Source organism: Castor canadensis, chromosome 4 (genome assembly GCF_047511655.1).
Source record: "Castor canadensis chromosome 4, mCasCan1.hap1v2, whole genome shotgun sequence".
NCBI lineage: Eukaryota > Metazoa > Chordata > Mammalia > Rodentia > Castoridae > Castor > Castor canadensis.
The window spans coordinates 61836078-61861240 of NC_133389.1; the positions used below are offsets into that span (position 1 = coordinate 61836078).

The 25163-nt window shown below is 38.3% G+C and overlaps 1 protein-coding gene across 15 annotated transcripts in view; it reads left to right on the forward strand.

Moving 5' to 3' along the window:
- Positions 1 to 25163, forward strand: part of Ptprm (protein tyrosine phosphatase receptor type M) — a 747535-nt gene that overhangs the window by 418644 nt on the left and 303728 nt on the right. For 14 of the 15 annotated variants that reach the window (XM_074070314.1, XM_074070316.1, XM_074070315.1 and 11 more), the window contains 4 exons: positions 600 to 908; positions 4797 to 4906; positions 14324 to 14525; positions 17925 to 18027. In XM_074070314.1, the coding sequence (XP_073926415.1) occupies positions 600 to 908; positions 4797 to 4906; positions 14324 to 14525; positions 17925 to 18027 (724 nt within the window). Of the gene's footprint in view, positions 1 to 599; positions 909 to 4796; positions 4907 to 14323; positions 14526 to 17773; positions 17836 to 17924; positions 18028 to 25163 lie in introns of those variants that run through there. The other variant, XM_074070327.1, reaches the window with a different exon arrangement.

Sequence of the window (25163 nt, forward strand, 5' to 3'; positions counted from 1 at the left end):
TTGCCTACAAGTGTGTGCTTTCTCAATGCTTTATTATTTCACCTTGAATTCTCAACCATTTACTGCCAGCCAGGACAAAGTTCTAGAGACCCCATCCAAATGAATACAAAGCTGGCCATGGTGGGGCACACCTGTCACCCCATCTACACTGGAAGCATAAATAGGAGAATGGTGGTTCAGGCCTGCCCAGGCATAAACGTGAGACCCTATTTGAAAAATAACTAAAACAAAAAGGATTGGGGGTGTGGCTGAAGTGGTAGAACATCTGCCTAGCACATGCAAGACCCTCAGTCCAAACTCCAGTATCCCTCCCCAAAATAAAATAAATTTTAAAAAAGAGCACCTCCTAGAAACTGCTGTTCTTCACATTTCATCTTACATGCCATCCATCAGACATTAGGTGCATGGCCACAGAAGAAAACAGAAAGTTTAGTCTTTATTCTGGGGCTGTCTGTCCAGGCAGGATTTAGGAATCATCATTCAGGAAGAAAAGGAGACTAAGTGTTGGGAATAAGTAGGAATATATGTGATAGATGGGCTCCATCAGATCACTTACAATTCTTTTATGTTCTTGTTTTCTTCTTTTCTTTTTAAAATAGATCCCATGCGTGGCCCAAGAAAGCTGGAAGTGGTAGAGGTCAAATCTCGACAAATCACCATCCGTTGGGAGCCATTTGGATATAACGTAACTCGTTGTCATAGTTATAATCTCACGGTCCACTACTGTTACCAAGTTGCGGGACAAGAGCAAGTGCGAGAAGAAATAAGCTGGGATACAGATAATTCACATCCTCAGCACACAATCACTAACTTGTCACCATACACCAACGTCAGTGTGAAACTCATCCTCATGAATCCCGAGGGACGGAAGGAAAGTCAAGAACTCATAGTGCAGACCGATGAAGACCGTGAGTACTTTGTATCATATGTTTGTATGAAGTATGTTCTTTCAAAAGCAACTTTTATTCTTTAGATTGAGAACTTACATTAACAGAGCAAAGCAGTACCTTGTTGAATAATACAAATGTGTATCTGTGCTCTTATTCTTAAGCACTATTTAAAAGGGAGGCAAAAAAGATGTAAAAATTTATTTTAAGTCTTTATTAGTCATATAGTATTTTCCATAATGTATATTCTACGTTCTTCTAAATAGTTCTTCCTTCAAGTTTTGCTATCATATTGGACAGAAAAATTGTTATTTGGGGTCTTAGATTAGATTTATGAAGTGATTCATTCAAATATATTTAAATGGAATTCTGAAATATTGTTCATTCTTCTGATAAAAATTCAGCACAAAATAGAGGCTGCCCTTATTTTTAACACAGTGCTGAGAAACTATATAATTAAGTTGGTGGTCAAAAAATGAATCATTTTTCTCCCAAAGGAACAAGGCTGCAATTGGATATTACCTTAATAAAAAAGGACTTAATAAATAAGCCATGTCATGTCACCAGCAACTCATCAAAAACCAGAACCACAATTGTAATAAACTTATAAAATAATTTAAAATAGTACAAATATGTCTCAAATTCCATAGCATGGATATAAATGTGCTTTTGTACTGGTTTATACAGGGAAACTTGGTGTATGATAACATGTTCACATAATACATAAAACATAATGGTCACATTGACCAAAGTTCATTGCCTGGGATCAAAATAAGCTGCAAAGAACTTGAGAAGTTTATTCAATGAATAAGTTTACTTCCAGGAAGAGTAGATGTTTAATGTTTTTGTTTCTTTACGCAAGTGAGTATGCGATTTTGGTCAATAATTAACTCATAAATGAAATATTCAGATTAATACTTTGTGTTTTCACTTAAAGAACTAGCAAAGTGTGTTTGAGTGTTTAGAACCTACCCACTGCCATGCATGTTGCTGAAGAAGAAAAACATTGAAACAGGCAGCGTGAAGGAGGAGCTCATCTAATATCTTTTTCTTCCTTCGTTGTCCTTCATGTTCTCCTTTTGTTGGTTACTCTCAAACAGTGACTTATTGCAGTTCCTTTTGGTCTTAGCTTTACACAAGTCACAGAGTCAAGACTGAGACTGGAAGCCTCAGCCTTTTTGTTTCTCCCATGTCTTTCCTATTCCCTTGGGAAAGAGAAAGGATGCCAACATTGTCAAAAGGATGTTCTTGACCTCTTCCTCGTACTTCTAAATTCTGGTCCTAACTTTTGTTGTTTTTATTTTCAAGGTATTAGATTGTTCTTTTCTCTGAGCTTCCACCTATATTCAGAATCTCCTTATTTTGTGTTGAAATTTCTGTACTCATTTCTAAACTTTCTTTGTGGTTCCAGCCTCCTTCCACTCTAAGCTAATATTTAAAATGTGTCTTCATCCTTCCTTTCTCTCTACAAGACCCTACAGTGGCTTGTCCTCTTCATTTCACTCCAAAGCCTTGACTTTCAAGGTCTACTATATTCTTGGCTCATACTCTAGGATGGGCCTTCACAGCAGCTCATTCTCTCATCAGGGCTTTTATATGCCACACTTCTCACTTCCTGGGCTTCCTCCTTTCCTGGCTGTTCTCCTTTGTGGATGCCTTTCCACCTAGCTGCTTAAAATGTCTGTCTTCTCCCCACCACCCTCCAGAGTTCCCCCATTTCAGGTCCTTCATAAAGTCACCAACAACCCTTCCAGCCCATATTACTCTCATGTTTCATATCAATTTGCCCTTGATAAGATCCTAAAATCTCTTGGCCACAATTTCTTCATGTGAGAAAAGGAGTAACAATTCTGTCATTTCAGAATTATAAGAAATTTACATGGAGAGCTAATTGTACCTGCTAGAGAGAGAGAGACCTTTCTTAGTAAATAACTGATACTGTTGCTGCTGTGTTATAGTTCATAGCAACTCAGTGATTCTTCCTTGTTTCCTCATTATGTTATATGTGCTTTCTTTCTTTAATCTGTGAACTACTTGAGAGAAAAAAGCCATCTGAGTTTCTTCTATAGCAATATTGCATGTATTGAAGGAGGTAATAAACACTCAAAAATACAAAATTAGTCCTTAGATTAAACAATAAAGTATTACTGATAGTTAATTCTTGTTTTAATCAGCACTAAAATTTAAGCCAATGAGTGATAAATGCAGTCATTGCTAGAGATGGAACATATATGCCTTGCTGAAACATGAACCCACTCAGCATTTTTCAGTTTCAAATTGAGAACAGATATAAGCTAGGAATTCTTTGAAGTTCTGTCATAAGATCACAATCATTTATTTTGTGTGTATATGTGTTTGTTTGTTTAAATTATTTTGCCAATCCTAGAAGACAGGCCAAGCATTACTTCCAAATAGAAAGCTATTGTTTTCATAATACACCAGCAGCCAGCTAATTAGAAAAAAATCTATTACTGCAAATTATATTTTTAAACCAGCCAACCACATACTGATTTAAAACAAGATGGAAAGAAGAAAAACAGGAATAGAATAGCTGTCAAACAATACCATTAACAAAGATTGAGCACTGTTTTATTGTAGTATCACAATTTTTATTGAAATGTTTCCTTTATCGGAAATAAATTGTCTTTTTATTACTGTTAGGAGTTTCACTAGGCAGCATAGGACTGAGTTACACAAATTTAGATAGTATAGCTTCATATCCCAAATCCTGAAGTCCTAGAACATCTAAAAACAAGTATGAAACAAGTCATATCTATGACATCTTATCTTCTCTAATTTAATTAATCTTCTGATATTTTTAAAATTCATTTTCTGTTCTTGATCTTAAGAAAATTATATGAACCCACATAAAGTTTTTCTGTCAACATTTTCACATTACCTTCAATTACAGGGTCTCCTCCAAGACATTTTAATAAGTTTATCCTTTTAAGATGTCCTTTGATTAACTGTTTTATACTCTTATGTGTTTTCAATAGTTATATTAATAAAGAACATATTTATATCTGTAATATATGTATATTTTCCTCTTTTTGGAGATGAGGGTCTCCCTATGTTGCCCAAGCTGGCCTTGAACTAGCGATACCCCACCTCAGCCTGCAAGCAGCTTCCCCACATATTCTTCTTTGACATGCTTTGTCACTCAGCATTATGGTTATAAATTATATCCATGATGGTTTATAGAACTGTCATTTGCTTTCACTTTTTTCAGTAATTCATCATATGAATATAATTTATTAAAGCCTTCAGGTTATTTCTGTTTTACATTTTTATTATTATTGAAATGCACTGCTATGTTGGCATTCTTATATATGTCTCCTGTTACCTGTGTGTACAAATTTTACCAAGGGGTATACCTGGAGCTGTCATTTTTGTAGTCATATGGTATGTGTATACATACATACATGTGTATAGTTTTGAGGATAGCATCTTATTATATATCCTATATGTTCTTGAACTTAAGATCCTCCTGCCTCAGCCTACCAAGTGCTGGGATTACAAGTTTGAACCACCATGTTCAGGTTGGTTTGTGTATCTTTGGTTTTACTAAATACTACGTGATAACTTTCAAGACGGATTATATCAACTTACACTCCCACAAGCAGTGTGTGTGAACTCTCCTAATTCCATATCCTTCATTGCTTTGGGAAGAGAGTGAAAAAGTTCATATAAAGATAATTACTGAGCTTTGTCTAATTGACTCACACTTTAAAGAAAAAATAATTATTTTTTCTGTAAGGACAGCATACCTAAAATGGCTTTAGATTTCAGATTTTGAAAATAAATTTGTGTTTATCTTAGACTATTATACCTCAACAGAAGGTTAAAACCTACTTGGGATGGAGGATTGGTTTATTAGCCATACATTCATCTCTCTCCACCCTCCTTCAGTCCCAGGTGCTGTTCCTACTGAATCCATCCAAGGAAGCACCTTTGAAGAGAAGATATTTCTGCAGTGGAGAGAACCAACTCAAACATATGGTGTCATCACTTTGTATGAGGTAGTATATACATTTGTCAGTAATTTAGTTTTCCAATATAATTCCTTATGATAATCTGGGCTGTCTAGTATTTTAAATATACATAATTTAACAGTGCCTTTTGAGACATTTAATGCTTTCTGTAGTTTAAGGGTTATCATATAGAAGCAAAATTTTTTAAATGAAGTTTTGAGTTATGTATAATTTCAGATACATATTTGGATGATTCTGTATTCTATGTTAACCACAGTATAACATTTTTTTTTAAAATTCACCATTTGTGAAAACAGTATTTTGAAACATACGCTAAAAGGCAAGCACTGAATTCTATTCTTTCTTTGCTATGAGAATTTTTTCTGCTGAATTATAGAAGAATGCTGATTATTCAATTAGCAAAGTCAGAAAACTTGTCTCAGGATTAACCATAGAATAATGTCTTTTGGTTTCTTAGTACTAGCAAAACATTTGTTAGACTTCATTGACACAGTTTTGTCTACTGAGGCATATCAAACAGTTGAGCGATAGATAGCAGAGAAGAATTTGATGAATTATTCAAGGAAAAAACTCACAGCAGTAACAAGGCAACACTCATCAGCACATCTGTGTGAGCATCATTTCATTGTACCTATTGTCATAGAAACAAGCAGGTGCATTTTTTAAAGCTAGCATTCATTTGAATGCAAATTCAACAAAATTATATGTTGTAAGGCTTCTAAAAATCGTGGCAGATCCTCATGTGGAAGCCCCACCTGAATACCTTTCAGAACTATTGACAGAAGCCTGTGCAGATGAGCTGTCAGCAGTAATCATTGGTGAACCCCTTCTCTGACCCTGTTAGCCTCCCATTGGTGTTTCCTTAAACCTTTTGAAAATTGGTATTGAAATGCAAAAGAAAAGAAATTAATAGCAAAATGAAGAAAGATAAAAGAAAAAAGTTGATTTTATGCTGTTATTATTGATGTTCATTGGCTATTTTACTGGTATGAAAATTCATGGCTCAGCTGTTATAGAGCTAAGTTTTATAATTAAATCAAACAAGTTTAGTTTTTTTCTTAGTGATGAGAATCCTTTACTTCATATTTTTGGTCCTATGACTATCTTTAGGTCTCTGTTTTGGGGGTTCTTACTTAAGAATAACAATATTTTTTTACAGGAGAAGGTAGTCTTTGAAGTCCACTTTAATATCCAAGCAGTAAGCCTGCTTGTCCTAAAAGCTACATGTTGCTATCTAGACTGACAGAAAATAAAAGCAAGGTTCTTTCTTTCTAATCCCACTGGACATATATCTTTGTGTGATAAGTAATTTCACCATTGAAAACACCAGGGAAAATAATAATTCAAAGGAAGAACTCATTACTCTCTGACTCAGCAGCTAGGCTCTCCCAGTTGAGCACTGATCTAAATGCTGGTACAGTGGGGATGTGTGGACGTGTCGTACATCAAGGTCTTAAAAATCAGATATTTGTAAGTGGAGCGGGTTGGCTCATTTTTCTACAGATCCAAGGGGGAAATGTCAAATGTGTGAATTGGACTTAAGTGATTAAATACAAGTTTTCTGGGCACAAATCTTTCCCACCTGATATCTAGAAGAGGGAAGAAAGAGAGTTCCCAGGTTCCTTAAGGTAGACTGTAGATGGAATCTCAGGAAGGGACTCTTCATTAGCTGAGGTGTATCTGTGTGCTGTTATTCATCCAGCCTACACCAGAGTCCACAGAATCCACAGCTCCCTGCTGACACGGAAGATCAGTGTGGAACCAGACTGGGTCCTCTCTCTGAAGGATATGGTCTTTTGGGACAGAGATCATGTTAAGAGAATAAAACAGTTGCCCCAAAGATGCAGGGACCATAGGAAGAGTGGATTCTGTCATGGAGTCACATTTGAATATAGGTAAATTCTGGAAGGTGAGGTAAATGATCATGGTTGGAAAAAACTGTAGTAATAAATGTCACAGGTGTTTCTGTGGATCAAATAACACAGTTGTGTGGTTTTTGGAGGAGAGAAGTAAAAGGAGATTACTGTAGATGTAAATAAGCATGTTAGATTTCTATTGTTCTTGGAAGTCATTTAAAAAGGATTGGCCAATTTGGTTATATGAGATTTTTCAGCTGCAGCTGGGCATGATGTAATCACACTTGAGAACTTGAGAGGTTGAGGCAGGGGGAGCACAAATTTGAGGACAACCTGGTTTATGTAGCAAGACCGTGCCTCAAAAAACAAAAAGATTTAAAAGTTAATGAACAGTGAAGGATACCATGAAGAAAGTCTAAATATAAAAGAGGACTTAGACAAATTATTTTCACCTCATAGGGAAAAATACTTTTACTTGTGATACACAGAGACTTCATTCAGATTAATAAGTAAAAGACAGAACAACTCATTCAGAAAAACTTGAACAAAGAGTAAGAGGAGGCAACTCAGGAAAAAAATCTCAGTGGTATGCAAGCATATGGTAATATGCCTGCCCAACCATATCAATGATTAAGCAATGAACTAACTGGTGCAGAAATTTAAAATTTCTGTAATATCAGGTATTAATTAGTGACATGGAGAAATGTGTACATTCATAGATGATGCCGGAGAAATATATTTTACAACATCTGTTATAGGCAATTGGAGAGTTTCTATCATGATTTAAACATTGCATATCTAACCTATTTCTAGAAGTTTATTAGTTAGTAATACTCCCAAATGTTCATGGGTATGCATCCAGATATTTTCACCATACCTCATTAACTTAGCTCTCAATTACATAGTGAATAAATTCAGACTCTTAGTCATGAGAGTAACCTATAAATAGGTTTTTTTTTAATAAAAATATTTAATATGTGTAAGAATTGAAAGAAGATAAAACAAAAAAAATAGTTCTGTGTTGTATATTCTACATGCAACTTCCACATGGAAACTAACTATGGAAAGAAGAAATTAGGTACCAAATTCAGGTGCTCAGTTTAACATGTAGATAGCAGATAAAGTACAGTTTTGTTCAGGTACAAACTAGAGTGGAAGGAGCTAGGCTTGTCAGTCAGTTAGGACTTTGACATGTCAAGAGTTGAAGACATCACCAGATGTCAGGAGCCTTGATGACTTGAGGCTCAGTTGCTATCAACTGAGATCAGTAATAATGTAGAAGGAATAAGAATTGAAGGGCCTTGTTAAGAAGCTTGGATTCAATACTCAGGAGCTCCCATGATCTAATCCCAATTTATATTTACTGTTTTATCTCCCATTGTTTTTCTTCTGAACTTAATCATCCGTGCATACAAAATGGTCTTTGCTTTAAGAACTTTCTGAATTCTTGTACCACTTTACTTGCGCTGATTGCATCTGTCCTCCTATGACTTCCTTCTGCTCTCCTCACACAGTGTATGTACTTCCACTGCTCCTTCAGTATTTCATTCAAATACTGTTCTTTACTTCGAAGTTTTCTAGGTCCTTTACACCCCTGAAATCAGATTTAATTATTCATTACTTTGTGTTCACAGGGTAAATTGCTCAGACTTCAATTAAAGGCCTATATTTTATACTGGCTGCAATTCTCATACTCCCTAGAATAGTTCAGTTCCCTAAACTGTTATTCCATTTTGCTCTCTATGAAACTCTCAACTTAGAATTTGATACGTTAAGGGGATAATAATTTTGGATGATTTCAGGCACTTACCTCCAAATCAGGAACCATTCAACATAAGCAACAGTTTATTCCATCTTTCCTAAATGTAACATTCCCTGTCCCTACCATGTTGTTTTAGTATCTGTATTTTCCTCTTGAGGCATCCCATAAAATGACCTGGATCCCACATGGCACCTTCAGTGTTCTTTATAGAGGCTTCAACTAAATGCCCTCACCCACAGGCAACAACATGGTGCAGGTGTAAAAGCTTTCCCGACCCTGCTTCTGGGAGCTTCCTGCTGCTCTTTCTCCTGCATAGTCCTTAATAGACACTTAAGAAACATTCATTGAATGAACAAATGAAAAAGATAAATGCCTGAGGGACATGTGACTTACAAGTTTGAGCATGGGGCCATACAGTTGTACCTTGAGCATTGCTGCCCAGATCAGCAGCTCTGTGCCACCTGTGGCCTCTGTGGCAGGTGGTGGTAAAATGATGAAGTTTGGTTGCCCCTAGTCCTGAGGAGTGTTCTTTATTCCTGGAATTCTGACTCCCAGGGCTTTGTAAGTAGGTTTAAAGCTATGAACTTCTGACATTTCACATTCACATAGCTGCCCAACATAGTAGAGGTAGGGAAATGGATTCATAATTTTAAGAGGGCATGGATTAATTATATACATGCATTTTGCAGGAGCAGGGAGAGAGGATCTATAATTTTTACCAAATTACGGAAGGATTGTAACTAAAAGATAGTCCAGGTCCCCCAGTGTACCTTATTCTGGAGAAGCATGGCCACAGACAACTCTCATCCCATCGGCCTGGCAGTAGTCTCTGCCTGAAGCCTCTGCTTTTTCACCTGCACTGGCAGAGCAAGGACCCTGCTTGCTGTCGTGTGGAGGTCTACATGAGTACAGGCACACATCTGCTTCCCCCACCCTAGGAGTCTTTTTAGGAAAATAAATACCAAGTGCCAAATATTTACTGATCACAGTGGGATCAGAAAGAGGAATGAGACATCAGTCACTCCTCAGAAAGGGGATACAATTACATGAGATGTTCTGATTCCTCTGACAAATTGAGGTTGTGATTTAAGACTGAACTAGAAATGATACAGCATCTATGATTCATCGCCAAATGGAGTACATGTGCACAGTCTCTGCAGTAGGTGTTGGCTGATTGATAAGCCAGACTTAGGAAGGATTTACAGATAAGCAAAATTCAGGCTCTGGCCTGAAACGTGAGTGGGCACCTGTTTATCCGAACCTCACCTGAACTCTCAGCAGCTTCTTTGAAACCATTTCCTTCTTAAAATCTTTCTTTTCTCTTTTGATGTGCATGACAGCTCACTTCCTCTCCCTCTACTTCTTCCTCTCTCTCTTTGAATTTCTTCCTGGTTTTCTGACTCTTTGTTGGCTTCTCCTTCTCAATCCTACATTAAACATCAGTGTTCACTAGGGTGTGGAACTGGGCCTCTTCTATTTTCTCCTCTCCCTACCCATTGCTAAGCCTTTCTGATATCATTTCAAGCATGATCACCCCCAAATCTCTATTTCCAGCCCAGTGGTCTCTGAAATTCCAGCTTTATGCGGTGCACATATGGACTATTCTACTGTCGTGAGCATTTCAAACTGAACATGTCCACATACATCTGTAATTTATTCTATCCCAATTCAATAAGCAAGACCATCTTTTGCCCAACTCCAAAACAAAGCATATATTCTTGCTTCTTCCATCTTTTCTGTATATACAATACATCACTGAATTCTGGCTTCTCGCTAAAATATCCCAGGTCTTTTCATTTCATTATTCCCACCCCACCTTGATCTAAGCCACTCTGTGCTGTCACACATACCCCAGCTCTAGCCCCTAGGTTCTGCATGGTTCCTAGTGTCTTCTCTCCCACTTCTATTACCCCCTCCAATCAAATCAAACTCCCACCTGATAGCTAAGGTTTATCTTTTTATAAAACAAACCAAATTATTTCATTTCACATTTTAAAATATTCAAATGCACCCTGTTATGTGTATCCAAATGTTTTATCTTAGAGTACAAAGCAAGGCATGATTTAGCCCATGCCCGCTCCTCTAGCCCCTAGAGACTACATAGGCCTTGTTTATTCATTACCTGGGCTCAAAGCTTGCCCACTGCATTGTCTTATTCCATGCTATTCTTCTCCAAACTCATGGCCTAACTAGCCCTTCACGAAGCTCAAGTCCCCCTCAAATTCACTGACATTTCCTTCCTCAGCCATTCTGAATGGCTGTAGGTAGACTCTTGTCCCCCATAATGCTTTTTATCTTAGTACCATGCTTGTTTCTTCCATATTTAGGGTTTTTAGATTATTAATTTGCTTACTACAGGGCTCCCAGCTCTACAACACCTCGTCCAGATTCCTCACTTCCTGAAGACAGAGCCTGGTCCACCTGCTGACCACAGTGCTTGTTGAATGGCATTGTTCAGGCAGTGTGTGAATGGAACCAGCACATTCAAATAGAACCTGGCCCACAGGCAACTCTGTTGCATTTCGGGCAGGTGAAAGTCCATGAAACAGAGCAGTGTCAGCAAGGCCCTATAAGTGTCTGTAGGACTATGCTTCTGCATCCCCTGAAAGAACAGAGGGTGATGTAATGTGGTGTTGCTGCAGGTCTGAAGCCGGAAGCAAAGGAGTGTGAACTTTGTCCTGTATTCATTTGTGTCACATTAGTTTCTGGTCAATGTAATAAAATAAACAAAAAGACTAAGGTAGCCTTGGTAGGAAGTGGTCATTCTTATTGTGATGTACTGTATCCTAAGTGTTGGATGGCCTGTCCACCTGCCCCCACCATAAGGTTACCCCTTCAAGGCAGATGAAGTTACTAGGTGAGACCTCAGCTCAGAGCACAGTGCTAGGCATGTTTGAAGCACTCAGCTTGGTTTGTTTGTGTGAATGAATGAATTAGTAAATTTGGGGGAGCAATTATGCTGCCACAGTTTCTGTCTTTTCTTTTCTTTTTATGATGTTTGCCTTCTTTCTGTTGTTGTGCTGGGTGAGGGTAAATTGTGGCATTTACAAAAGTTCTTGCAATATATCAAATATATCATGGTTGAATTGACCCTCTCTACCATTCTCCTTTATTCCCCCTTCTCCCCCTTTCTTGGAATAGTTTCAACAGGAATCATTTTTCCATTTTCTGTCTCCCTTCTTTAAGCTACCCTTTTCTCAGGGTTCCAGAATGGAGAAGCAGGCAAGCAGCACACAGAGGATATGTGGCTGTGGTCCCTCCCTGAGCAGCTGGGTGATAGATCTGGTCTTGCCTTTCTTGACTTTTTCCACCTTAAGAAGGAAATCAGATAGATGGGGAGCAACAGATCTTCTGCTTGACTCTGATGGTGTCATGCACTGCCGTGATTAATATATACAGCAAGCTGATGCAATCTAAATATTCTTTCAGAGAGGTCTTCTTAATTATAATGACATGGTATAAATATAAGAAGAAAGAATGTCAATTATCACTCCATATAATAACAGTGTTACTGTTTCATGCACATAAATTATGAGTAAGTTTACCTATTTAGAAGCAAGAAAAGTGCTCAGTTTTGCAATTTAGAACTTTTGAATATGCCACATTTAAAAATTATGTCATTACAACCAGTAGAAGTTAGTAATCACCACTAAAGTACATGTTCTTGAATGGCTGATGAATTACTCATACTGAAATTCTTTTAGAAAGTCACTTGAAAAGGCAACATTTAAAGGCACCTATGTTCTATTTATTTCCAAACATTCCAGACTCATCCAACATGAGGATACCTGTTGTGAAGCAAACACCATGAAAATTTCTAGAGTTGCACTTTTCAGTATGGCAGCTGCTAGTCACTCATGGTGGTGTAAATTTATCTAATTAAAATTAAACAAAATAGGGCTGGCAGAGTGACTTAAGTGGTAGAGCACCAGCCTGGCAAGTGTGACACCCTGAGTTCAAAACTCCAGTACCACCAAAAATATTAAACTGAATAAAAATTTGAGTTCCTTTTTCTTGAGAACCACATTTCAAGTGCTCACTAGCCACATTTGCCTTGTAGCCACCATATTGAAATAAACAGTGTAGAATAGAACATTTCCATCATGACTGAAAGTTCTGTTGAACAGTATTGCCCTAGAAAAAAATGAATATGATCCTTACTGAGCACTCCATTCACTGAATGGAGAACGATTGGCATGAGTCTAGGATTTATTTTTGGAGCAGACATCTTTGCCCACATGGATGAAAACACTTAAACATGTTCTTTTTATCTTTTTTGCCTCAAAATATACTTTATTTATCAGTATGCCCATCCAGTCCACAGAAGACAGGCTCAGCAGGACTACTTTAATCCTCTATTTAAATGTAGATAGTCAGATTTAGACCATCTCAGCGTTGCTAATTTTCTCTATTTAAATATCATTTTTCATCCTCAGGTCCTCATGATTTTACATCTCCTGTGAATGGAGTTTCTTTTCTTTTCTTTTCTTTCCTTTTTTCTTTCTTCTTCCCTTCCCTTCCCTTCCCTCCCCTTCCCTTCCCCCTTCGCCCTTCCTCTTCCCCTTCCCCTTCCCCTTCCCCTTCCCCTTCCCCTTCCCTTGTTGTGCTGGGTGTGGGTACATTGCAGCATTTACAAAGGTTCTTACAATGTATCAAATATATGATACTTGAATTCCCCCACTCTACTTCTCTTCCCCCTCCCCCCTTCCCTGAATTCTGGAACAGTTTCAGTAGATATCATTTTTGCATTTGCATACATGTATATACATTTTTTTGCACCATATTCATCCTCCTACCCCTTTCCTTGCCATCTCTCCCCTCCCACTAGTGCCACCCCCAACCTCACCAGGGCAGAACCGTTCTGCCCTCCTGTTTTCAGATTTTGTAGAGGAAAAAACATAAAAGATAAACCAAGAAACATGACAGTTTTGCTAGTTTGAGATAAAGATACCTACACAGGTAGCTGCCTTGTGTTGTTCCCATACATATATGTACTACAGCTCCAATTGATTCACCTCTTCCAGTCCTCTTCACTCCTCCCTAGTCTGCTTCCCATGGTGGCCCCAGCCAGTTTAACTTTTCTATATTCATTCCTGTACAGTGAGCACATCAACCACATTCAAGTTTTTGCTTTCCTTCCCTTGCATTATCCCTCCTTTGCACAGCCTCCCTTTAGTGTGACTGTGTCCCAAGATAATGCTGCATTTGTTTTAGTTCTACAATCCACATGTGAGGGAGAACATGGCCTTCTGACCCTGGCTAACTTCACTTAAAGATGATATTTTCCTATTCTATCCACTTACCTATGAATGACAAAATTTCATTCTTCTTTGTGGCTGAGTAAAATCCCATTGTGTATAAATACCACGCTAAAATGTCCTTGTTCCCAATAGACAATAGTCCTATTAAAATAGTGCTAAATCAAATTATGGCCACTAGATTACAGATGAGGCCTTATGCTTATCAATGCTTTATCTGTTTAAGGTATTGTCTATTTTATTATTGTGTTCTAAACCAGCTGTGGTATAGTTTTATAAAAATGACATTTTGGAAGCAAATAACTTCAAGGTATCAGTTTAGACCTGAATTTGTACTTCATGTTCTAATCTACCGGCTTTAAGTTCCTGTCTATAAACATAACAACTCCTAACAGTTTTGGCTGAGTTCCTGTGCCCTTCACTGGATCCTGGATTTGCAGGGTCCGAGTGGAGAGAAGATCTCATTATACGGGGTCTGATAGTGCATCTGTCAGGAGGGCTGCATAGATAAAAGATGCTGTCTAGGTCCATCTGCTGCAGATTTCATTGCAGTCTTATTCTTTTGCAGATCACCTACAAAGCAGTCAGTTCCTTTGACCCAGAAATAGATTTATCCAATCAAAGTGGAAGAGTCTCAAAACTGGGAAACGAGACCCATTTTCTGTTTTTTGGACTATATCCTGGGACCACATACTCCTTTACCATCCGAGCAAGCACAGCAAAGGGTTTTGGACCTCCAGCAACAAACCAGTTCACAACCAAAATATCAGGTAATACGCATTCACAACTTATTCCTTTTATCAAAAGAGGCATTTTTGTGCTTTTACATCCCTATTATCAAGAATGAGAAGCATAAACATAATCAACACATCTTTGTTATATAAGCTCCTCTGGGTGCCAAAAATTCAGACTCATGGAAATAAATGAAATAGTATAAATATTTATCATTTGGGAACTTCAGGTCCTCCTATGTTATGATGTGGCTGCTATTTTAGCAGTTTGGCTTGGAGGACTTGGACATGAGGCAAAAGATTCTGTTAAGGCACTCTGAGCCTATACAGTCCCAAGAAAGCAGAGCGGCAGTGTTAGAAAAACCTATGTCATGAACTATGAAATCAGCAGAAAGCAGTGTCATTGGCAGTCTGCCTCCAGAAGGATCAGCCTTCCTTGGCTGACCTTCACTGCAAGTAGTTTTCTATCATGCAGAGAGAGGTGACTTATAGAATGGGACCAGGCACTAGGACCTCCAACTTTTTGCTTTTAGAGACTCAGTTATATCATCCAAGAAAAGATGTAATTTGAAAAATATTTCTGGGCATGTTGAACTATGCATAAAATGGCTTTGTATTTCAGAGCAGAGGAAAAGAAGTTGCCACTTGGTATGGTATAAGTAACCTCAGTAAACAGAATTCTTTCTCTTATTTTTCTTCCCCCCCCCACACACACACACTTCTTTTAGGTATGAATGTGGAAATTTTTTTTTGGCTTTGATTGCTTTTTGAGTTATATTAGCCTTCTTTCATTGTGTCAAAATACCTAAAAAGAAACAACTTAAAAGAGGAGACATTTGTTTTGGCTCATGATTTCAGAGGCCTCAGCTCATGGTCACTTGGCCCTATCACTTTGGGCCTGTAAGGAGACCAAACATCATGGTGGAGAACGTGTGATGGACAAAGCCAATCTCCTCTTGGTAGCTAGGAAGCAGAGAGAGAGAGAGAGAGAAAGGGAGGGAGGAATTTTCTAGGGACAAGATACACCCTTTAAAGGCACACCTAGTGCCTACTTGCTCTGAGTAGCCCCACCTCCTAATGGTCCATTCAGTGCCCTCATGACCCAATCATCTTTCAGTGGTGCAACTGGCTGGCAACCAAGCCTTCAACACATAAGCCTTTGGGGAAGTTTTATACTCAAACCATAACAGGGGTAGATGAGATGGAGGTGGGGGAGGGAGGTAACTATATCAGTCAGGGTTAGATTAACAAGAATCAGCATAATTGTTGCAACTATTATCCTTCAATCCTAGCTTTGCAAAAGGTTTTCTTTGGAATAGATGGAAGGGAATATCTCCAATTAGAGTATCATAAGTGTTCTTTTTGAAGGAGGGAAGGAAGGAGGGAGGTTTGAAATTTTGGTTTTCAGCAATTATAATCCAAGTGATACTTTTTCAGGTTTTATTTAGGGGTACAAACTTGACTAGAAATTTAATTCAGATTTGATATCCAATGTGAAGCATTAGGTTATAGGAACAATGAAGAGTTGAAAAAGAAGTCATCCTTGGGAGTAAGCAAAGGGCTTAGGTTGTAAAATAGATAAGTAGAAAGGCAACTAGATGTGGAGTCAGAAAATGTGGGTTTTAATTAGTATTGTCAACGTACTTCCTCTCTGATATTAATCCAGATCTGGTCCAGCTGGGCCCTGGTGGCTCATACCTGTAATCCTAGCTATTCAGGAGACAGAGATCAGGAGAATCTTGGTTCAGAGCCAGCCCAGGCAAATAGTTTGAGAGACCCTATCTCAAAAAGCCCTTCACACACACACATACACAAAATAGGTCTGGTGGAGTGGCTCAAGGTGAAGGCCATGAGTTCAAGCCCCAGTACTGAAAAAAAAAAAAAAAAGGATCTGGTCCATCAGTTTATCATGGGGACTTAAGGAGGAAATGTTCTAATATGAATATCTCTTAAGTAATTTTTAAATATCTTCCCCAGAGGAGAACATGTTTCAAGTATCATTATTTTAATGAGGTATTCTTTTAGAAAAAAATTCACTTTTCCCATGTTTGTTAGACAGAAATTCCATCCAAGATGAGTATGACCACCGTTAGTATGGCAAGTTCATATAATTTTACCCAAAAGCAAAGAAACTTGACATTTTAGTTTGTGTATGCAAAGCTTCTCAAGGGTAGCTGTTTGATTTTTCTAGTATTAAAAAAGTTGCCAGGCATGACTTTCTGCTACTCTTGGAAGCTGAGGCAGGAGGATTACTTGAGCCCAGGAGTTCAACCTGGCCCAACAGTGAGACTCCATCTCAAAAAAAAAAAAAAAAAAAAAAAAAAAGTTACAGCTCATGGGCCCTATCTTCTATTTTCATGGACTTAAGGGAACTGGTCTCATACCCCAAAATGTAATTCTGTGCTATGAATCAGAGTTAATTTTGAATGCTGAGGAAATGTGTTAGGTGAAAATGAGAAATAACTCATGTCTCTTTCAAAAAAAGCTTTTTTTATATGGAAGACCATTTTAAAAGCTGTATTTGCAAGACATGATCTCCAGCTGCACCATCACTTACCTCTTCCTGTGAGTGTAGAAAGCTGTGCCTCCCACATGATGATTGGTCTTGCCCAGGGTGGGGATGTGATTGTTGAAAAGTGCTGTAGCTGACTTAGTACAGTGAGATTTACCAATCCAGAGAAGAAAGAATGCCAGCAGATGGCCTTGAAAGAAAGCTAACCTTTGTAAACATGCCTGGCACACTCCTATGTATCTCTGAACTGCCACAATAACTGTGGAAGGTTCTTTCCCCTGTTCTGAGAGATGCCTCAGCTGATGCTCCAGAGATGATGACTGTACCTAAGCTGTTGTGCTGGTTAAATCAAAACACATCCAAGATCAAATATAAGTCATTCTGTCTTTAGTTCCCACATGTGTCCCACCCTCATGCTTTCCCCAAGAGTCTCCAAGTTGTCTCCACCTAACTCCAACAAGTCTCTCTGGCTCCCACTGTCCTCTTTAAATTCCAGGATGGACCCTTGGTGTGTGAGAAACCTGGACTTTGAAGGAAGAATTGTAAAGTCCCGATTTTATGACCCTACTGATTATTTCAAAACTTAAAAATGCCTTTAAAGTAAATGGTTTCCTAAAGATAGTGCATTTATATAAAAGTGCACGATGAATAAAAAATCAGAATATCACTGACACCTCACACAACCCAGTCTCACCCTCTCCCAACTTCAACTCAAGATAGAAGAGGTTATTCGGTGTGTGCTAGTTTTAACAGCTGCCCCTGTTTTTCTGTGTAGGATATATACATAAACCTGTTTACAGTCAGCTGATAGCTACCATTTAAAGTAAGCGTATTGTGTTCTTAATGAATTTTGTAAAACAAAGTAGAAAGTAAATAAAGAAGATAAACCAGAAATAATGGGTCTCCCATCTAATGATTTTCCCCAGCACCGTCTATGCCAGCTTATGAACTTGAGACACCTTTGAATCAAACTGACAATACAGTGACAGTAATGCTGAAGCCTGCACAGAGCAGAGGTGCACCTGTCAGGTACGAAATGGAGGGGTGGGCTGGCTCAAGAGAGAAGAAAGCTAAAACCAAGTTGGTTAATTTCTCCAGTGTGTTTTCCAGGGATTTGCTGCAAACCTCAATCTGCATGTAAAGCCATGCAGATTCATTAAAGGAAATGGTTCAGGAAAATGAAAGGATTTGAATAGGTGATCAAATATTATTTGTTCTGATATAAGTGGGCTGTTCTTCTGAAAATAAGGAACAAAGTCCTGGTCTCAATTGAATGTTTAATGTATAATAATTTTTTTAGGCAGTACTGGGGTTTGAACTCAGGGTCTCACACCTCCTAGGCAGGAACTCTACCACGAGAGCCACACCCCATGTCCTGTTGCTTTTAGTTTGTTTTTCACATAGGATCTCACTTAAGTTTCTGCCCAGGCTGGCCATAGGCATAAGCCACCACGCCCAGCTATATAACCATCCTTTAAAAGGAAATAAATGATTGTAAGAACATTGTGAAATCTTTGTTTGAACAGCTTTAAGTTTATTCCCAACATCTAGGCCCAATTTCTCATTCCATTGTGATTTATATAACTGAAAATTACAAAGCATAACTTTTACAGGGAATGAATAAAATAAATTTATTCTTCCCAGAAAGGAACAAAGGAAGGCTGGAATAACCCCAAGTGTGAACCTGTCAAAAGTTGATTAACCTGTATAAATGAAATTTCTATTTTTTTTTTCAGAGGGATTTAGATTTTTTACCTTTGCTGTTAGAATAGACTCCCTTCAATGTGATCTATGATTCTGAGGAGCATAGTCCAAGGAAACCTTTCCATTCACACTTGGAGTATATACAGTTGTCTATGGGTTCCTTTTGCAGAATTTGATTTCAAGAGCCTTTGAAAAACCAGTTATATTTGATCACATTTTCACTGCACTATCATGAGCTAAGCAGTTGAAATATACACAAGTCTCAGTTCATAAAACCAGAAGCCAAAACAGAATATATTGATTGATGGTGAAGTCAGATTTGGGTGGAATCGTGGAAATTTTTTATTTAAAAAAAATCTTCAGGATTCTATGACTCAATTGTTATCTTATTCTGTTGAATTATGCAGTATAGCAGCTCTTGTAAGGCGTTCGTGTTTGCCATTTATAGGTGCAGTTTGTGAGAACTCTGCAATATAGAAGAGCTCTAGTCTGAGTTTGAGATTGCGTCATAGCTAGAGATGCTCCTGGCACTCCTCAGACCCCCTGAGTAGATGTGTGTGTGTGGTGAGGGGTTGCACTAATCTATTAGACCAAGGTACACATTCCTCAGGTCTGGCCAGTACATAAGAACCTTAACAGCTATTGGTTAGATATTATTTTCCTGCAAAAGCCTGAGCTTTTATTTATTTATTTATTTATCCATTCTCTTTTTTTTATTGCTGTGCTGGGTGTGGTACATTGTGGCATTTACAAAAAGTTCCTGTAATATATCAAATATCATACTTGAATTCATCCCCTCCACCGTATTTCTTTTCCCCACTTCCACCATTTCTGGATTAGTTTCAACAGGTATCATTTTCCATTTACATCTGTGTGTATACAGTATTTGTACCATATTCACCTTTCTATACCCTTTCTCCATCCATTCCCCCCACTGGTACCAACAACCCCTACCACTACCCAGCAGGATTGAGATTTCATTAGATGAAAATTTATGCTCTGACCTTGGCCTTGGAAACATCAGTTAGGTCAATCTCAGTTGCTCAGACTCAGCAATAATGGGTAGCCCATGCAGCAGTCGGAGTTCTACTGTGAAGCATCTAATCAGAAGGGTTAGAGGTCACCCAGTTTCAATGGCTCCTAACTGCAGGAAACAGAAATCCTAACTATTTCTCAAAAGCAGCCAGTTATTCCCTGTTTTCTTGTATTCTCATCCAGACTCCCTTTACACATTTTCTCTTTTTCTCCATTTTACCTTCATACCCTTAATTCAGATTCTATCCATGTCTGTGTACAGATTTTCCATGTCTTAACATTTAGAAGAATTTCTCTTTGGGCAATTCTTCCCTGTCTTTTTAAAATGTCAGGTATCTTCTAAACTACTGTTCGAATTTTCTATCATAGGCCATACTGAGACATTATTTTCTTGTTTACTTTTATACATTTCTAGTTGTTTGGGAGACTTTAGGAACTCACTAGTTATTATAGATATCCTCAGGTATTCCTTTGTCTCGATTTAAAAAAAAAGAAAAACAGATTCAAACACTTAACAGAGTCTAAAACCATGTTTTTATACCACTGGCTTTACATCATTTCATCAGGCCTAACTCTCTGAAGTCAGATTTAGTTTTCCATTGTATGCCCTCTACCTCAGTGGTCATATCACCCTTGTTTCCAAGTTTAGCAGTTCTCTGCTTTGATTAAACAGCACCTCATTATTGAGGGAATGTTCCTTGAATTTGCCAGGGTCAGTTTGCATTCTGTATCCATTACAGCTTCTTCTACAATGTTAGCATCTTGAAATTAATAAACTTGGTATCCGTCTTCATCATCAAAATCCATAGTGCTAGAATCATTATCAATTCTTCTAGGCCACTATTCAGTAATCATTATAGGGAAAGCCATTACAGATACCATCTTTACTGGAAGGATGCCTATCTTAAAACGGGCAAATTATCTTGGTACAAATTTGAGAGAAGAGATTTTCTCAACCTCACCTGGCAAGGTGGGGTTTTTATTTTTTCTTCTTTTTCTTCCTTTTAGCAGAAAAGTGAATATTCCTCTCCAAGGGATTCATTATATAGTACAACATAATGGGACTGATTTTCTATTGAAAAGATAGAAGAGCAATATATCTAGAAAGACTAGTTTGGAAAAAAAATATCCATAGTCCTTCTGAAATGAATGGAGTATATTAAAGCTCTCAGTTTCATTTAATGTTTAGAGAAATAAGAACTCTGATTAGGGAATCATATGGACCTAAATTATAAAGCCATAATGTAGATTAAAACATTTGAACACATCTGGAAATTTGCAAAATGCACATGTAATCAAACTGCAGTACAAGAAAGCGTCTCCCAAATGATAGACAAATGCTTGAAGAAAGAGGAGATAAGGAAGCAAACATCTGTTTGCTTTCCTGGATTTCACAGAATATTATGTGTTCAAAAATGCCATCATTGTGTGATTTCCAGAACCCATTCTTTCAACTGATTTGATTTCTCTTTGATCCATATTCATTGGTATTGAAATTTCAGTCATACTTCATTTACGTATTTCACTAGGTAAGGTAGTGTATTGATTCCACTACAAACACTCAGCTTGGTTAAGGCAGATCCTTGAAATTGCACTCAACTCTCAATGTAAATGATTGTTGTCTTTTTATTTATCAGTACATCAGTTGTGCTACATAACATTACTTAAATCCTGAGATGGCCAGGAAGAACACAAATTCCATCATTCTTGCTAGTAAACTAGTACCTTGGATAGAATTTTAATATCTGTACTTGGATTCATTCTTTTTCTTTAGTAGGAAAGGGGAAAAGGCGTAATTTTCTTTTAGAATCACTTCATTTCTCTCCTCTCACTGTTCATTCAGTGTAGACACAATTGAACAGAAAAAAACCCTTGTAATTTGGCACCAAGAGAGCAACTCTAAATAAAAGATGAGTTTTGCATAAGATTTGTGCTTTCCTTGTGCAACAAAAGTGCTCTACAGTTTTGCTCTGTGTGTATGTGTGTGTGTTGTGTGTGTGTGTGTGTGTTTGTGTGCACACGCATACATAGATATCAAGAAAAATAGGCAGTGGAACAATTATATTTATTTTCAGAAAATTGTACTTTCTAGAAATGATTGATTTGATCCTGGGACTATGTGGGAAATGAGATTGTTTCTCCACTGAGCCATCAGCCTGTCTGTGTGTCCCCAAATGGCCATCAGACAGCCATTTCTGATAAACACAGAAGTGTCTGTAAAGCTGAGTTACCTCAGATGGGAAGTGAAAAAGGAAAGGGTCATGATTATTAGAAGGTAAGTGTGTATTTTAAGAAGTTTTCTATATTAGAAATTATAGTTATTGGCATTCAGTTGATTATAGTTAAGAATTAGAGGTTATGAAGTATGAACCTGATTAAAAAAATTTAAGCAGTAGCAACCCACTTGTCCAATCCCCAGTACTGCAGAAGTACATACCTGTCATCCTAGCACATAGGAGGTGGAAGCAGGAGATTATGAATTGAGGCCAATCTAGACTACATAGTGAGACCCTGTCTCAAAAACAACAAAAACAAAACAAAATGAGATGCACATAAGTTCAAAGAGGGCAATAAGAACTGAGTGAGCAGTTAGGCTTAGACTGGGAGGGAGAAGTGTGATCTAATCTGAGAGAAGGGGCATGGATCAAGAGGCAAGAAAGATGGGACTCAATTGGGCAACCTCATGCTCTGTGCTGAGAAGTAGCCATTCAGGGATGTAGGTAAGGAGCAGATGAGTCCAGAAGAAGCCCTGGAGGGGACATGAAAAGACTTAGGCCATGGGGAAAACATAGAGGAGAGGTGAACAGGAGGTGCATGGGTCTTATGCATGTCAGGTGTTGGTTTTCATTAGAAACAAGAGTTGGAGAAATCTAAACTATTTTGTCCTTTGTAGAAGAAAAAAAAGAAAATATAGTGACTAATCAAAGCAGTTGGCGACAGTAACATTGTTTAAAATATTGCTAAAGGGAACACTAGGACACTAGAAACTGAAAAAAAAAAAAGCTTAGTAAGAAGTCTGTGATAACTTATTGGTAATGCCTAATTGTTTGACTGTTTTTAAATCCAGCAAAAATGTGTGGCATTATTAGTCTACCTTGTCCAGAGGCACTGTTTAGATCCTTCTCTTTTGCTTATCTCTCCATTCCTGCTCCTGCTTCTCCCTAACCCCTTTGCCCTGAGCTTATGCTAACTACATTTTTGGATTTTTTGAGACAGGTTCTCATCATGCAGGTTCTCATCATCTCACAAGGCCTTGAACTCATAATCCTCTTGCCCAAAAACTGAGTTCAGGTGCTAGGATTACAGCTGGCTTGTGTGGTCTGCAGTGCCTATGAATGGATGCCTATGGTGTCTTTTTTTACTGAAAGCCAGAGAGAATGAAATGCTTCTGTAAGCTTCAAAAGGAATGCCAGCAGTCTGCTTAGGGGATGATTGTGGCTAATTCTTGGCCACAGGACCCAAGTTTTTAATCATACTTCTCAAAGTGTGATTGAGCTACCTTTGGGGGTAGCTCAAAGTTCCTGTTACCTCCAAAGGAACCCCTGAGTGTCTCTGAAAAGATAACTGTCTGAGATTGGAACTGCAGATTACATGAAAGCCCGAGTGTCATTTACAGTGAGGGCCATGCATTACACCTGAATGCCTCCCTGAAGTGAGCGCAGTGTGGGCATGCAAGTCCCCCACACTAACACCTGCCCAGAGCCACTCGACCTGGAGAGGGAGGGTAACATAAACGTTGATCTCATTTTCCACTGGCAGTCAAGAAGGTTATAGGCAAGTTATTTCTCTCATCTATCTGGACCATCTAACCGATTACAGCAGAATAATTTAGAAATAGTTTCCCTTATAAACCCATCAGAGCACCAAAAGGTTACAAATGGCTTGCATTGAACAATGTATTGTCTTGCTTGTGAATCTCAAAACTGCCCCACTGTTTGTTCTCAGGAGCTGCTAGGTGTTAATCACAGTGATTGTTCCAGGGAGTTTAAGGGATGAATTTCTTCAGGAGAGAAGATCCTGGAAATTCTGAGAAAGTCTGGCTGATTTGACTACAGATACTGTACTTTCACTTTCACTGTCATTTCGTAGGGAGTGGGAGAGACTGGAGTTTTGAACTCAGGACTTTGCGCTTTCAAAGCAGCTGCTCATAAAGCAGACATTCTACTGCTTGAGCCACATCTCCAGGCCACTTTCACTTTTTTAAAGAGTTAAAAATCTCATGTATTGCAAATTCTTCACGGCTGATAAAGTCATGTGAGGGACATGTAGAGACAGCCAGTCCAGTATGCTTCTTATAGCCCTCAACCTGAAGAGTTGAGGAGCACCTCAAGGAGGCGATTACTTCTTTCTGTACACATGTACTCCTTCATCCTGCTTTCATTGGAAGAGAGGGTGCATAGCTGTGCATCATTTTTTGCAACAGAGCATTTTAGCAACCAACACTTACAAATATAATGGACAACATGTAATTTTTATTATGCAAACACAAAAGTACACCAAAATGCTAATGTATATTCAGTTTGGTCCAAAGCTGTTTTGTTAAGTGTATTACATTATGCTTGCAATGCCTACCTGGGCTGGGTTTTCAGCTACTTCATTAATGTTCAGTTCTTCAACCTGTTAGAAAGATGGAGGAGTAGGGTTGAGTTGTTCTCTTCCCTGACCCCATATGGGCCATAGCATCATGGCCCTTATGTCTTCCTCAACTATGTATATTCCAGTTCTCATACCTCTCTACTCTCACTGCCAAGTGTTTCCCTGTCTGGTAGCAGCATGACCACTTTCTGCTCAGTAAGACACCAGAGAGAAAGAGCTCTCTCTGGTATCAGTATCTAGTTGCAATTCCTGCTCTTTGTAACACCGACAAGTGTTTTAGGAGGTTTAGGAGGTGATGGTTGGCCATAAGTCATTCTTTCTTCATTCACCAAATATCTATGGAGCATTTGCTGCTTTCAAGTTACTGTGCTAGGATTATAATCAATACTTTCTAGAAGTGTCCAGAGTTCTCCGCCAGCCTGTGCCAAAGCAGGGATTCTCCACAAGAGAACTGTAGTGTCTTTTGGAAAATGTGTAGGGAAGATGAAACCAAAAGGAGAAGCAGGAAGTGACCAGTCAGGGAACTGGCAGGTGGCTGAATAGTCTGGAATGAAAGAAGTTAAAGAGATGTGAACAGTGGTCATCCTAGTTAATAAAACTGAAAATGGACACATGAGGTTTGGGCCAACACTCAGAAGCATTAATTAGATTTGTGGACTTCATCTGGAGAGTAATTATTTGCCTAGCCTAAACCCCATGGAAAATGTATGTAAATGTAATAGGAAATGCAAAAGAATCACGGAATGATTTTCATCGTTTCATTTCTGCATATCATTCGGTGCCTCCAACCTGAATAAGTGGGCAGTAAATGTTTATTGAATTGAACCTCA